Source organism: Rattus norvegicus, chromosome 10 (genome assembly GCF_021556685.1).
Source record: "Rattus norvegicus strain SHRSP/BbbUtx chromosome 10, alternate assembly SHRSP_T2T, whole genome shotgun sequence".
NCBI classification, from domain to species: Eukaryota; Metazoa; Chordata; class Mammalia; order Rodentia; family Muridae; genus Rattus; species Rattus norvegicus.
In genome coordinates this window covers 56,659,593-56,676,034 of record NC_141543.1, presented here as the reverse complement: position 1 = coordinate 56,676,034, position 16,442 = coordinate 56,659,593, and the positions used below count along the sequence as shown (strand labels likewise).

The 16,442-nt window shown below is 40.9% G+C and overlaps 1 protein-coding gene across 1 annotated transcript in view; it reads left to right on the top strand.

Moving 5' to 3' along the window:
• The window catches only part of Dnah9 (dynein, axonemal, heavy chain 9), a 353,020-nt gene that overhangs the window by 87,432 nt on the left and 249,146 nt on the right, over positions 1-16,442 (top strand). The window contains 1 exon segment of the mRNA NM_001427097.1: positions 667-833. Coding sequence (NP_001414026.1) covers positions 667-833 — 167 coding nt within the window.

Here is a 16,442-nt window from a genome sequence, read left to right as displayed (position 1 = left end):
GAGCTGAAATAGATAGCTTAGAAGAGAGATGCTTATTGGTTGTTCACTGGCTACCCAGCCTGCTTTTCTTGTACCGTACTGTATCATTTGCACAACACAGAGGGCCTATCTCATATCAATAATTAATTAAGAAATACCTCACAGACTTGCCTAGATGCCAATCCGATGGGGGCGTTTTACAGTTCAGGTTCCCTCTTCACATGTGATGCTGGCTTGTATCAAGTTGACAAAAAACATCTAACTAGGATTGGCATCCTTGCTCTGCCCCGTTCTCTGACAAAAGGTTGAGACAAACATTTGATCTGGGAGAAAAAATCAAATGTTAGTGATGTTAAGAAGGTCTGAATTTAAAAAAAAAACTCAAGAAAATAACCAAACACCCTTAAGGACTATAGGAAAGGGCAGAGGTTACTAGGTCAGAGGTTGAAGAGGATAGGGGTAGTTCTGCATCCAAAGCAGATGGGTGTGGAGAGAGAAGACTGCTGAAGAGGTAAGTGAGGGAAGAGTAGGGGGACAACACAGAGTTAAACATGGCACCAGTAAATTCCAGTAAACCCTACTAAACCCTACAGTGGGGTGAAAGCAAGCTGGTGGTGGTGTGACATCTCAGGTGGTAGGGGAGGGGAGAGCAGTATGGGTGTGAGCACTCCCAGGTGTTCTTCACAGGAACTTCCGGAGAAGTGGAAGAATGTGAAGAAGATGGCCATCACTGTGAGGCAGCAGGTGGCCCCTCTACAGGCAAATGAAGTGGCCCTCCTCCGCCAGCGGTGCTCAGCCTTTGATGATGAACAGCAGCAATTCCAGGAGAGGTTCCACAAAGAAGCTCCCTTCAGGTATGGGCTTGGCTCACAATCTTCCCCTTGAGCTTATGCTTTGGCTCTTATGGCAGAGAACGGCTTGTTAACGTCCGCCCTTCTCTGTGTAGACCCTTTAGTTACAGTGTGGTACTGAAGTGGGTGGAGTCTCAGTCCCACTGTGTGAAGGACTGGACGACTATCTTCCCTTTAGTTTTAGAAGACTTAGAAGCTTCTTATGCCCCCTGGTTAATGAAGGAATTGTAGGGGCTCCTCAGGGAATTATGATAAAATGGTTAGGATTTCCTAAATTAGAGTTCTGAATTCTCAGACTTTGGTTCTTTCACTGGGCTTAAAAGGTGGTTACTAGAAAACACACGGGCACATATCATGTATGTCTGTGTGTGTGTGTGTGTGTGTGTGTGTGTGTGTGTGTGTGTGTCTCCACACACACTTTTAAAACCTGATGCTAGAATGCTTAAATAACGTTAGAAGGCATTTTAGTAGTTTGAGATTTTGGCAAAGGTTAACATCTGAGGACCTTTCTCTGCACTTGGTAATCCTATGGTACCTCTCTGTTGGCAATCACAGGTCTTGTATAAACACATGAGCTCTGGGAGAGACAGTACCATTCACCTGTACCCCTGAGGCATACTCCTGGAATGAGATCTATGGGACATCATCTTCCCATGCACTGCTTAACCTCCAGGTCTTACCTCAAAGGTGAAACCACATCTCAAATGACCCTACACCTTAACAGTTACTTTAGAAGGTCATACCTTTATCCCAAAGAAATGTTTGTGCTTCTTAAAGTCCTCTATCATCGTCATGAGATGTAATCTTAAATCCAAATCTTGCTTTTACAGTGTGTTGGAGTATCCAGGACTTCCTGAGGTGGGAGAATGGGGATCTGATGATGCCAAGTAGCCTTGGTATCTGTTGTTTAGGTTCTTGTGCTTGCATCTCGGCATCTGGTTACCTCTGGTGTTAGTTGGTCTTCTGTCTTTGACTGGAGCTTGTCCCTCTTGTGGGCCTGTGACCCTGCAATCTTAGGAGTGAAAGCACTCCTGGGAGGCCAGCTCTCTCCAGGCAGGATTTGGGTACTGAGGGCTGTGGAACAGCCTTAGCTCCCTTAAAGAAATACAGGAGAACACAGGTAAACAAGTAGAAGCTGTTAAAGAGGAAACACAAAAATCCCTTAAAGAATTACAAAAAAACACAAACAAACAGGTGAAGGAATTGAACAAAATCATCCAAGATCTAAAAATGGAAATAGAAACAAAAAAGAAATCACAAAGAGAGCCAACCATGGAGATAGAAAACCTAGAAAAGAGATCAGGAGTCATGCAAGCATCACCAACAGAATACAAGAGATAGAAGACAGAGTCTCAGGAGCAGATAATACCATAGAAAACATGGACACAGTAGTCAAAGAAAAGACAAAATACAAGAAGCTCCTAACCCAAAACATCCGGGAAATCCAGGACACAATGAGAAGAGCAAACCTAAGGATAATAGGTATAAAAGAGAGTGAAAATTTGAAACTTAAAGGGCCAGTGAATACTCTCAAAAAATTATAGAAGAAAACTTCCCTAACCTAAAGAAAGAGAAACCCATGAACATACAAAAAGCCTACAGAACTCCAAATAGATTGGACCAGAAAAGAAATTCCTCCTCTCATATAATAGTCAAAACACCAAATGCACAAAACAAAGAAAGAATATTAAAGGCAGTAAGGGAAAGAATAAGTAACATAAAAAGGCTGGCTAAGAATTACACCAAACTTCTCAACAGAGACTATGAATTCTAGAAGGTCCTGGGCAGATGTCATATAGATCCTAAGAGAACACAAATGCCAGCCAAGGCTACTGTATCCAGCAAAACTCTCAATTACCATAGATGGAGAAACCAAGATATTCTATCACAAAACCAAATTTACACATTATTGTTGCACAAATCCATCTCTACAAATGATAATAGGTGGAAAACTCCAACACAAGGAAGGAAACTACATCCTACAAAAAGTAAGAAAGTAATCTAATTTCAACTAACCCAAAAGAAGATAGCCACAACAACATAATTCCAATTCTAACAGCAAAAATAACAGGAAGCAACAATCACTATTCCTTCATATCTCTTAATATCAATGGACTCAATTCCCATATTAAAAAATACATAGACTAACAGACTGGATATGTAAACAGAACCCAGAATTTTGCTGCACACAGGAAGCGTACCTCAGCAACAAAGACAGATACTACCTCAAAGTAAAAGGCTGGAAAAAATTTTCCAAGCAAATGGTCCCAAGAGACAAGCTGGAGTAGCCACTCGTATATCGAATAAAATCAACTTGCAACCAAAAGTTATCAAAAAACAAAAAGAAAAAAAGTAACACTTCATACTCATCAAGGAAAAATCCACCCAGATGAACTTTCAATTCTGAATATCTATGCTCCAAATGCAAGGGCACTCACATTCATAAAAGAACCTTTATTAAAGCTCAAAGCGTACACTGGCCACACACAATAACAGTGGGAGACTTCAGCACCCCACTCTCATCAATGGACAGATCATGGAAATAGAAATTAAACAGAGATGCAGTGAAACTGACAAAAGTGATGACACAAATGGATTTAACAGATATCTATAGAACATTTCATCTTAAAAGAATATACCTTCTTCTCAGCACCTCATGGCACCTTCTCCAAAATTGACCATATATTTGGTCACAAAACAGGTCTCAATACATACAAGAAGATTGACATAATCCCATGCATCCTATCAGATCACCACAGATGAAGACTGGTCTTCAATAACAACAAAAACGACAGAAAGTCCATATATGGAAGCTGAACAATGCTCTACTCAATGATAACTTGGTTGAGGAAGAAATAAAGAAAGAAATTAAAGACCTTTTAGAATTTAATGAAAATGAAGGCACAACATACCCAAACTTATGGGACATAATGAAAGCATGGCTAAGAGGAAAGCTCATAGTTCTGAGCCTCCAGAAATAGACAATTTTCTAGACGGATACCAGGTACCAAAGTTAAATTGGGATCAGATAAACCATCTAAAGAGTCCCATAACCGCTAAAGAAATAGAAACAGTCATTTAAATCTCCCAATCAACAGAAGCTCAGGACCAGATAAGTTAAGTGCAGAATTCTATCAGACCTTCATAGAAGACCTAATACCAATACACTCCAAACTATTCCACAAAATAGAAACAGAAGGAACACTACCTAATTCATTCTATGAAGCCACAATTACACTTATATATAAACCACACAAAGACCCAACAAAGAAAAAGAACTTCAGACCAATTTTCCTTATGAATATCAATGCAAAAATACTCAATAAAATTCTTGCAAACTGAATTAAAGAACACATCAAAATGATCATCCATCATGATCAAGTAGGCTTCATCCCAGGGATGCAGGGATCATTCAATATATAGAAATCCATCAATGTAATCCACTATGTAAACAAAATCAAAGATAAAAACCACATGATCATCTCATTAGATGCTGAGAAAGCATTTGACAAAATTCAACAGCCCTTCATAGTAAACGTCTTGGAAAGATCAGGAATTCAAGGCCCATGCCTAAACACAGAAAAAGCCATATACAGCAAACCAGTAACCAACGTCAAAATAAATGGAGAGAAACTTGAAGAAATCCCAATAAAACCAGGGACTAGATAAGGCTGCCCACTCTCTCCCTACCTATTCAATATAGTACTTGAAGGCTTAGTCAGAGCAATTCGACAATAAAAGGAAGTCAAAGGGATACAAATTGGAAAGAAAAAATTCAAAATATCACTATTTGCAGATGATATGATAGTATACTTAAGTGACCCCAAAATTTCCACCAGAGAACTCCTCCAACTAATAAACAACTTCATCAAAGTGGCTAGATGTAAAATTAACTCAAACATATCAGTAGCCTTCCTCTATTCTAAAGATAAACAGCCTGAGAAGCAAATTAGGGAAACGACACCCTTCAGAATAGTCACAAATAATATAAAATATCTTGGTGTAACTCTAATCAAGCAAGGGAAAGATCTGTATGACAAGAACTTCAAGTTTCTGAAGAAAAAAATAGAAGATCTCAGAAGATGGAAAGATCCCCCATGCTCATGGATTGGCAGGATTAATATAGTAAAAATGGCAATTTTGCCAAAAGCAATCTACAGATTCAATGCAATCCCCATCAAAAATCCAACTCAATTCTTCATAGAGTTAGAAAGAGCAATTTGCAAATTCATTTAGAAAAACAAAAAACGCAGGATAACTAAAACTGTTCTCAACAATAAAAGAACTTTTGGGGGAATCACCATCCCTGACTTCAAACTGTATTACAGAGCAATCATGATATAATCTTCATGGTATTGGTACAGAAACAGGCCGATAGATCAATGGGATAGAATTGAAGACCCAGAAATGAACCCACATACCTATGGTCACTTGGTCTTTGACAAATGAGCTAAATCCATCCAGTGTAAAAAAAAGACAGCATTTTCAACAAATGGTGCTGGTTCAGCTGGCATGGAGAATGTAGAAGAATGCAAATTGGTCCATTCTTTTCTTTTCCTTATTTTCTATTTGTCCTTTACAGGAAGGCATGTAGTAGAAGTCTTGAGGAGGCAAGATTTTTGCATTTATGAATTTATACTATAATATTAGGACAAGTAACTAATAGGGAATGATTTGGCAAATTCATGTGTGCTTCTAATTTTTTTTTATTAACTTGAGTATTTCTTATATACATTTCGAGTGTTATTCCCTTTCCCGGTTTCCGAGCAAACATACCCCTCCCCCCTCCCCTTCTTTATGGGCGTTCCCCTCCCCATCCTCCCCCCCTTGCTTCCCTCCCCCCAACAATCTAGTTCACTGGGGGTTCAGTCTTAGCAGGACCTAGGGCTTCCCCTTCCACTGGTGCTCTTACTAGGATATTTATTGCTACCTATGAGGTCAGAGTCCAGGGTCAGTCCATGTATAGTCTTTAGGTAGTGGCTTAGTCCCTGGAAGCTCTGGTTGCTTGGCATTGTTGTACATATGGGGTCTCGAGCCCCTTCAAGCTCTTCCAGTTCTTTCTCTGATTCCTTTAACGGGGGTCCTATTCTCAGTTCAGTGGTTTGCTGCTGGCATACGCCTCTGTGTTTGCTGTATTCTGGCTCTGTCTCTCAGGAGCGATCTACATCCGGCTCCTGTCGGCCTGCGCTTCTTTGCTTCATCCATCTTGTCTAATTGGATGACTGTATATGCATGGGCCACATGTGGGGCAGGCTCTGAATGGGTGTTCCTTCTGTGTCTATTTTAATCTTTGCCTCTCTCTTCCCTGCCAAGGGTATTCTTGTTCCCCTTTTAAAGAAGGAGTGAAGCATTCACATTTTGATCATCTGTCTTGAGTTTCATTTGTTCTAGGGATCTAGGGTAATTCAAGCATTTGGGCTAATAGCCACTTATCAATGAGTGCATACCATGTGTGTTTTTCTGTGATTGGGTTACCTCACTCAGGATGATATTTTCCAATTCCAACCATTTGCCTACGAATTTCATAAAGTCATTGTTTTTGATAGCTGAGTAATATTCCATTGTGTAGATGTACCATATTTTTTGTATCCATTCCTCTGTTGAAGGGCATCTGGGTTCTTTCCAGCTTCTGGCTATTATAAATAAGGCTGGATGAACATAGTGGAGCACATTTCTTTTTTATATGTTGGGGCATCTTTTGGGTATATGCCCAAGAGAGGTATAGCGGGTCCTCAGGTGGTTCAATGTCCAATTTTCTGAGGAACCTCCAGACTGATTTCCAGAATGCTTGTACCAGTCTGCAATCCCACCAACAATGGAGGAGTGTTCCTCTTTCTCCACATCCTCACCAGCATCTGCTTTCACCTGAGTTTTTGATCTTAGCCATTCTCACTGGTGTGAGGTGAAATCTCAGGATTGTTTTGATTTGCATTTCCCATATGACTAAAGATGTTGAACATTTCTTTAGGTGTTTCTCAGCCATTTGGCATTCCTCAGCTGTGAATTCTTTGTTTAGCTCTGAACCCCATTTTTAATAGGGTTATTTGTCTCCCTGTTATTTGAGTTCTTTGTATATTTTGGATATAAGGCCTCTAACTGTTGTACGATTGGTAAAGATCTTTTCCCAATCTGTTGGTTGCCGTTTTGTCCTAACCACAGTGTCCTTTGCCTTACAGAAGCTTTGCAGTTTTATGAGATTCCATTTGTCGATTCTTGATCTTAGAGCATAAGCCATTGGTGTTTTGTTCAGGAAATTTTTTCCAGTGCCCATGTGTTCCAGATGCTTCCCTAGTTTTTCTTCTGTTAGTTTGAGTGTATCTGGTTTGATGTGGAGGTCCTTGATCCACTTGGACTTAAGCTTTGTACAGCGTGATAAGCATGGATCGATCTGCATTCTTCTACATGTTGACCTCCAGTTGAACCAGCACCATTTGCTGAAAATGCTATCTTTTTTCCATTGGATGGTTTTGGCTCCTTTGTCAAAAATCAAGTGACCATAGATGTGTGGGTTCATTTCTGGGTCTTCAATTCTGTTCCATTGGTCTATCTATCTGTCTCTGTACCAATACCATGCAGTTTTTATCACTATTGCTCTGTAATACTGCTTGAGTTCAGGAATAGTGATTCCCCCTGAAGTCCTTTTATTGTTGAGGATAGTTTTTAGCTATCCTGGCTTTCTTGTTATTCCAGATGAATTTGCAAATTGTTCTGTCTAACTCTTTGAGGAAATGGATTGGTATTTTGATGGGGATTGCATTGAATCGGTAGATCACTTTTGGTAAAATGGCCATTTTTACTATATTAATCCTGCCAATCCATGAGCATGGGAGATCTTTCCATCTTCTGAGGACTTCTTCAATTTCTTTCTTCAGAGTCTTGAAGTTCTTATTGTACAAATCTTTTACTTGCTTGGTTAAAGTCACACCGAGGTACTTTATATTATTTGGGTCTATTATGAAGGGTGTCATTTCCCTAATTTCGTTCTTGGCTTGTTTCTCTTTTGTGTAGAGGAAGGCTACTGATTTATTTGAGTTAATTTTATACCCAGCCACTTTGCTGAAGTTGTTTATCAGCTTTAGTAGTTCTCTGGTGGAACTTTTGGGATCACTTAAATATACTATCATATCATCTGCAAATAGTGATATTTTGACTTCTTCTTTTCCGATCTGTATCCCCTTGACCTCCTTTTGTTGTCTGATTGCTCTGGCTAGAACTTCAAGAACTATATTGAATAAGTAGGGAGAGAGTGGGCAGCCTTGTCTAGTCCCTGATTTTAGTGGGATTGCTTCAAGTTTCTCTCCATTTAGTTTAATGTTAGCAACTGGTTTGCTGTATATGGCTTTTACTATGTTTAGGTATGGGCCTTGAATTCCTATTCTTTCCAGGACTTTTATCATGAAGGGGTGTTGAATTTTGTCAAATGCTTTCTCAGAAAGCATCTAATGAAATGATCATGTGGTTTTGTTCTTTCAGTTTGTTTATATAATGGATCACGTTGATGGTTTTCCGTATATTAAACCATCCCTGCATGCCTGGGATGAAGCCTACTTGATCATGGTGGATGATTGTTTTGATGTGCTCTTGGATTCGGTTTGCCAGAATTTTATTGAGTATTTTTGCGTCGATATTCATAATGGAAATTGGTCTGAAGTTCTCTTTCTTTGTTGGGTCTTTGTGTGGTTTAGGTATAAGAGTAATTGTGGCTTCATAGAAGGAATTCGGTAGTGCTCCATCTGTTTCAATTTTGTGGAATAGTTTGGATAATATTGGTACGAGGTCTTCTATGAAGGTCTGATAGAATTCTGCACTAAACCCGTCTGGACCTGGGCTCTTTTTGGTTGGGAGACCTTTAATGACTGCTTCTATTTCCTTAGGAGTTATGGGGTTGTTTAACTAGTTTATCTGTTCCTGATTTAACTTCGGTACCTGGTATCTGTCTAGGAAATTGTCCATTTCCTGCAGATTTTCAAGTTTTGTTGAATATAGGCTTTTGTAGTAAGATCTGAGGACTTTTTGAATTTCCTCTGAATCTGTTGTTATGTCTCCCTTTTCATTTCTGATTTTGTTAATTTGGATACACTCTCTGTGTCCTCTCGTTAGTCTGGCTAAGGGTTTATCTATCTTGTTGATTTTCTCAAAGAACCAACTTTTGGTTCTGTTGATTCTTTCTATGGTCCTTTTTGTTTCTACTTGGTTGATTTCAGCTCTGAGTTTGATTATTTCTTGCCTTCTACTCCTCCTGGGTGTGTTTGCTTCTTTTTGTTCTAGAGCTTTTAGGTGTGCTGTCAAGCTGCTGACATATGCTCTTTCCTGTTTCTTTCTGCAGGCACTCAGCGCTATGAGTTTTCCTCTTAGCACAGCTTTCATTGTGTCCCATAAGTTTGGGTATGTTGTACCTTCATTTTCATTAAACTCTAAAAAGTCTTTAATTTCTTTCTTTATTTCTTCCTTGACCAGGTTATCATTGAGTAGAGCATTGTTCAATTTCCACGTATATGTGGGCATTCTTCCCTTATTGTTATTGAAGACCAGTTTTAGGCCGTGGTGGTCTGATAGCATGCATGGGATTAGTTCTATCTTTCTGTACCTGTTGAGGCCCGTTTTTTGACCAATTATATGGTCAATTTTGGAGAAAGTACCATGAGGAGCTGAGAAGAAGGTATATCCTTTTGCTTTAGGGTAGAATGTTCTATAAATATCTGTTAAGTCCATTTGGCTCATGACTTCTCTTAGTCTGTCTATGTCTCTGTTTAATTTCTGTTTCCATGATCTGTCCATTGATGAGAGTGGGTGTTAAGGTCTCCTACTATTATTGTGTGAGGTGCAATGTGTGTTTTGAGCTTTAGTAAGGTTTCTTTTACGTATGTAGGTGCCCTTGTATTTGGGGCATAGATATTTAGGATTGAGAGTTCATCTTGGTGGATTTTTCCTTTGATGAATATGAAGTGTCCTTCCTTATCTTTTTTGATGAATTTTAGTTGAAAATTGATTTTATTTGATATTAGAATGGCTACTCCAGCTTGCTTCTTCTGACCATTTGCTTGGAAATTTGTTTTCCAGCCTTTCACTCTGAGGTAGTGTCTGTCTTTGTCTCTGAGGTGTGTTTGCTGTAGGCAGCAGAATGCAGGGTTCTCATTCCGTATCTAGTTTTTTAATCTATGTCTTTTTATTGGGGAGTTGAGGCCATTGATGTTGAGAGATATTAAGGAATAGTGATTATTGCTTCCTGTTATATTCATATTTGGATGTGAGGTTATGTTTGTGTGCTTTTCTTCTCTTTGTTTTGTTGCCCAGACGATTAGTTTCTTGCTTCTTCTAGGGTTAGCTTGCCTCCTTATGTTGGGCTTTACCATTTATTATCCTTTGTAGTGCTGGATTTGTAGAAAGATATTGTGTAAATTTGGTTTTGTCATGGAATATCTTGGTTTCTCCATCTATGTTAATTGAGAGTTTTGCAGGATACAGTAACCTGGGCTGGCATTTGTGTTCTCTTAGGGTCTGTATGACATCTGTCCAGGATCTTCTGGCTTTCATAGTTTCTGGCGAAAAGTCTGGTGTGATTCTGATAGGTCTGCCTTTATATGTTACTTGACCTTTTTCCCTTAATGCTTTTAATATTCTTTCTTTATTTTGTGCGTTTGGTGTTTTGACTATTATGTGACGGGAGGAGTTTCTTTTCTGGTCCAATCTATTTGGAGTTCTGTAGGCTTCTTGTATGCCTATAGGTATCTCTTTCTTTAGGTTAGGGAAGTTTTCTTCTATGATTTTGTTGAAGATATTTACTGGTCCTTTGAGCTGGGAGTCTTCACTCTCTTCAATACCTATTATCCTTAGGTTTGATCTTCTCATTGAGTCCTGGATTTCCTGTATGTTTTGGACCAGTAGCTTTTTCCGCTTTACATTATCTTTGACAGTTGAGTCAATGATTTCTCTGGAATCTTCTGCTCCTGAGATTCTCTCTTCCATCTCTTGTATTCTGTTGGTGAAGCTCATATCTACAGCTCCTTGTCTCTTCCTTTGGTTTTCTATATCCAGGGTTGTTTCCATGTGTTCTTTCTTGTTTGCTTCTATTTCCATTTTTAATTCCTTCAACTGTTTGATTGTGTTTTCCAGGAATTCTTTCAGGGATTTTTGTGATTCCTCTCTATGGGCTTCTACTTGTTTATTTATGATTTCCTGGAATTCTTTCAGGGATTTTTGTGACTCCTCTCTATGGGCTTCTACTTGTTTATTTATGATTTCCTGGAATTCTTTCAGGGATTTTTGCGATTCCTCTCTGTAGGCTTCTACTTGTTCTCTAAGGGAGTTCTTCACGTCTTTCTTGAAGTCCTCCAGCATCATGATCAAATATGATTTTGAAACTAGATCTCGCTTTTCTGGTGTGTTTGGCTATTCTGTGTTTGCTTTGGTGGGAGAATTGGGCTCCGATGATGCCATGTAGTCTTGGTTTCTGTTGCTTGGGTTCCTGCGCTTGCCTCTCGCCATCAGATTATCTCTAGTGTTACTTTGTTCTGCTATTTCTGACAGTGGCTAGACTGTCCTATAAGCCTGTGTGTCAGGAGTGCTGTAGACCTGTTTTCCTGTTTTCTTTCAGCCAGTTATGGGGACAGAGTGTTTTGCTTTCGGGCGTGTAGTTTTTCCTATCTACAGGCCTTCAGCTGTTCCTGTGGGCCTGTGTCTGGTGTTCACCAGGCAGGTCACTTGCAGCAGAAAAGTTGGTCTTACCTGTGATCCTGAGGCTCAAGCTTGCTCGTGGGGTGCTGCCTATGAGCTCTGAGCGGCGGCAGCAACCAGGAAGATCTGCACCACCCTTTCCAGGAGCCTCCGTGCACCAGGGTTCCAGATGGCGTTTGGTGTTTTCCTCTGGCGTCAGAGATGTGTGCAGAGTGCAGTCTCTTCTGGTTTCCCAGGCGTGTCTGCCTCTCTGTAGGTTTAGCTCTCCCTCCCACGGGATTTGGGTGCAGAGAACTGTTCATCCGGTCTGTCCCTTCAGGTTCCGGTGGTGTCTCAGGTGCAGGGGTCCTGCCGCTCCTGGGCCCTCCCCCACAGGAACCCAGAGGCCGTATACAGTTTCCTCTTGCGCCAGGGATGTGGGCAGGGGTGGGCAGTGTTGGTTGTCTCTTCCGCTCTGCAGCCTCAGGAGTGCCCACCTGACCAGGCGTTGAGGTCTCTCTCCCACGGGGTTTTGGAGCAGAGAGCTGCTGTGGGCTGGGATCCACGGGTTTGGGCCTCCCGGTCAATTGGTCCATTCTTATCTCCTTGTACAAAGCTCTAGTCCAAGTAGATCAAGGACCTCTACATCAAACCAGATACACTCAAACTAATAGAACAGAAATTGGGGTAGAGCCTCAACCACATGGACACAGGGGAAATTTCCTGAACAGAATGCCAATAGCTTATGCTCTAAGATCAAAAATTGACAAATGGGACCTCGTAAAATTGCAAAGCTTCTGTAAGGCAAAGGACACTGTCAATTCAACAAAATGGCAACCAACAAATTGGGAAAATGTCTTTACCAATCCTACATCCCATAGAAGGCTACTATCCAATGTATACAAAGAACTGCAGAAGTTAGACTTCAGAGAACCAAATAATCCTATTTAAAAATTGGGCACAGAGCTAAACAGAAAGATTATCAACTGAGAAATATCGAATGTCCAAGAAGCACCTAAAAAAATGTTCAACATCCTCGGTCATCAGGGAAATGCAAATCAAAACAACCCTGAGATTCTACCTCACACCAGTCAGAAGGGCTAAGATCAAAAACTCCGGCGACAGCAGATGCTGGTGAGGTTGTGGAGAAAGAGGAACACTCCTCCATTGCTGGTAGGATTGCAATCTCATACAATGACTCTTGAAATCAGTCTAATGGTTCCCCAGAAAATTAGACACAGTGCTACTTGAGGACCCAGCTATACCACTTCTGGGCATACACCCAAAAGATGCTCCAACATATAACAAGGACACATGCTCCACTATGTTCATAGAAGCCTTATGTAATAGCCAGAAGCTAGAAAAAACCCAGATGTCCTTCATCAGTGGAATGGATATAAAAAATGTGGTACATTTATACAATGGAGTACTACTCTGCTATTAAAGCAATGACTTCATCAAATTCTTAGGCAAATGGATGGAACTAGAAACCCAAGTAACCCAGTCACAAAAGAACACACATGATATGCATTCACTGATAAGTGGATATTAGCCCCAAAGCTCGGAATACCCAAGATACAATTCACAAAACATATGAAGCTCAAGAAGTACAACCAAAGTGCGGATATGTCAGTTCTTCTTAGAAGGGGGAACCAAAGGCTCATGGGAGGAAATACAGGGACAAAGATAGGAGCAGAGACTGAAGGAAAGGCCATTCACAGACTGCCTCCTCTTGTGATCCTTCCCATAGGAAGCCACCAAACCAAATCACTGTTGTGAATACCAAGAAGTACTTGCTGACAGGAGCCTGATATCAATGTCCTCTGAGAGAGCTCTGCTCTCAGATCCTTACTGATGCAGATGAGGATGCTTGCAGCTAACCATCAGACTCTGCATGGGAGCTCCAGTGGAGGAGTTAGAAAGGACTGAAGGAGCTGAAGGGGTTTGCAACCCCATGGGAATAGCAACAATATCAGCCACCCAGAACTCCCATGCACTAAACCACCAACCAAAGAGTACACATGGAGGGACCCATTGCCTCAGCAGCATATGTAGCAGAGGCATCAAGAGGAGGAGAAGCCATTGGTCCTGTGAAGGCTCGTTTCCCCAGTGTAGATGAATGCTAGGGTGTTGAGTTGAAAGTAGGGAGTAGGAGGGAGAGCATCCTCATAGAAGTATGGGGAGGGAAAATGGGAGAATAGGAGCTGGGAAAGGGGATAACATTTGAGATGTAAACACATAAACTATTTAATAAAAAAGAAAAATGATTGCAATGAGAAAAAAAGAGAAAGGTTTGTTGCTAAGAGTGTTTGTGGAACACATCAGGTGACCATTCTTTCACAGTGCAAGGCATATCTTTTGGGCCTTCCTTTGTGTATACATTAAAAGTTCTAAATTGAACTCAGATGCAAGCCGGCAACACAAATGGGTGGGGTGGGGGGAGATTTGCAAGAGGTCAGTGTTCATCACTATCCTGTCAATGGAAGCCATATACAAGCCTTTGTGTCAACTGTCTACTTAAAAATCCTTCAAATTAATCCATAGATGCTTACAGAAATATCTCTTCACAGTCAGTGACTGGTTGACAGGAACCAATTATGGTGTCCTTTTGTGGGTTCATCAGAATGGTGGTAGTCATCGCTCATGCGTAGGTAGCATGTGTGTATTGTTCAGCTGCTGGGCTATTTTATTTTCTTTCTGTCTGTGATTTTCCTCCTTTTCAGCACTCCTTCCTGTTGCCTGCCATGATGGTGTTATCTTAGCTGGCTTTCTAAATTCACATCTGTTAATTTCACATGCAGATGAATCTTTGGAAGAGAATGCTTTCCAAAAGAACTCTCGCAATAGTTGGAGAAACCAAATGCTGCTGAAATTTTGATGTATTTCTCTTCCAGAATCTTGGGGCTCTTGCCAAAGGGAAGCTTAGCAGGCATCAACTCCTGTGATGTTTTGTTTTGTTTCTTCCTTTGGTGCGTGTGAGTGTGTAAAATGCGTAGCCAACTGTGCTCTTGTCCCTATACATCTTGATTCTTTGTAGATCTCCAGAGCCTGCTGCATTCTCTGACAATACATGTTTCTGTCCCTGTAGTGGGCTATGCTCAGATTCTAATGTTCTTGTCTTTGAGAAGAAGAAGAAAATGAGTGTCTCATTAGGCCCTTGCCATCTGACAGGTGCTGCACAAAGTTGGGCTTCTGAAATTTAGATTCCCTCTTCGTGCCCAAGTCAAATGTTTCTTCTTCCTTTAGTTCTTCTAAGACAGCTCAGCATTTCCTAGCTGAGTTTCCACTCTTTACAATAATTGACTAAACTGTCATATTTAAATTCAAGGACCCTTCACTGCCTTTTCAATCTATGACAAATTGCACTGAAATCAATGTTCCCTGCTTCTGTCAGTCTTTGCCCTTCAGTACATGTTTCCTGACTGTAAAGAATGGTGCCACCATGGTAAGTACTCTCCCTACCTTTTCAAGGCCAAGGTAACACAAGGTCTTTTCATAGCCTAGAAGTCTATCCTATGAGTAACAACTCACAGAGAGACTGGTAGAGCTTTCAACTGGCCTCCAGGTTCTGTGAAGAGCTGGCAAATCTGACCCGAGGATGCCCTCCATTAGAAGCTGTGCACAGCAGCAACAAGACAGAATAAAGTGTCCTAATGGCCTGACACAGGAGCATTAGGGAAGAAGAGGCCATGGATTCTGCTTGCAAAATACCTATTGTCATTTCCAGCACTAGAGAAAAGAGCCATATTGGTTGTTAAATTAGTACCAGAGACATAGCAAAATGCTAACACAAAGATACATTATTGGTTTAGCTTGCCTGACTTACCAGTTAACCTGACTTGCTTGTGTGATTTAGGCTTCCATAGAGCACATGAGAGTTGGCCTCAACAGTGGAGTTAGCTAAGAGTAAAAGCACTAGAATTTTTCAGAAACATACGTCCCCTGACATCAACAAATTATAGCCTTAGGGATAATTTCAAAAACAAGAAATGAGACATGTTCTTGCTACCATCCTTAACTGAAACTGCTCACACATCCTGGGTGTTTATTGATTCAACGGCAAGTAAATTCCACTTGGGATTAATAATCAAGATGGATAGCGTTGATGTTCTATAGAAAGAATACATGGACAAGAAGGCACAATGGCTGAAAGTATAAGGCTCAGACTGAGCACATCTGAAATGCAGGAGTTGGGACATGAGGGTAGACAGAGAGGTCCAGATGACCCAGTCTGAAGAGTCAGCATGTGGAAGCACAGCCTTTTAGCTGCACAGTGGGCTTTGTTGTGACGATATTCGACATACCTGACCTACCAAACACCACAGCTAAGAGCATAGTACGGCCAAAAGGTCAGTTCTGCCCTTCACGATTACATGTCTGGTTTTCTGGTACCTGCTCTCTAGCATCGTGACAGAGGATTGAACTTCAAGCCTATTTCTAGCCTTAAAGGAAAATAAAATGCACATTCAAAATTCTAGTGCTACTCCATGAGTACTGCCTTTTTGCCACTGTAGAATAAAAGACATACATTAAAGCATAAGATACTAGAAATTTTTCTGTAATATAACTCCCACTTTCACACAGAGCAGGACAAACTGAAGACCAGGTCTCAGGTGAGACATTATAACAGCCATGAGTCAAAGTGCTAAGGCCTGAACTGAAGCAGTGTCCAAACTGGACTTGAGAAACTGGGTAATCAACAGGAACAGGGGGGAAATATGGGATACTTCATCTTTTAGATTGGACAAATGGGTAGATATTGGTCCTGAGATGGGCCAGCGCAGAGTGTGCAGGACTGGAGATCACAGTTCAAGGTGGACACACCCAGTTTGTGTGCTGGTAGAGTATTATGCAGTATACACCATTCTTCATCCTGCATAAAGACGCCATGCTCTCTGTAGTCAGCATTTTTCGGCTGTGGCTAGCTTCCCAAGAGTCAGAACAGACCCTCCTCTTTAT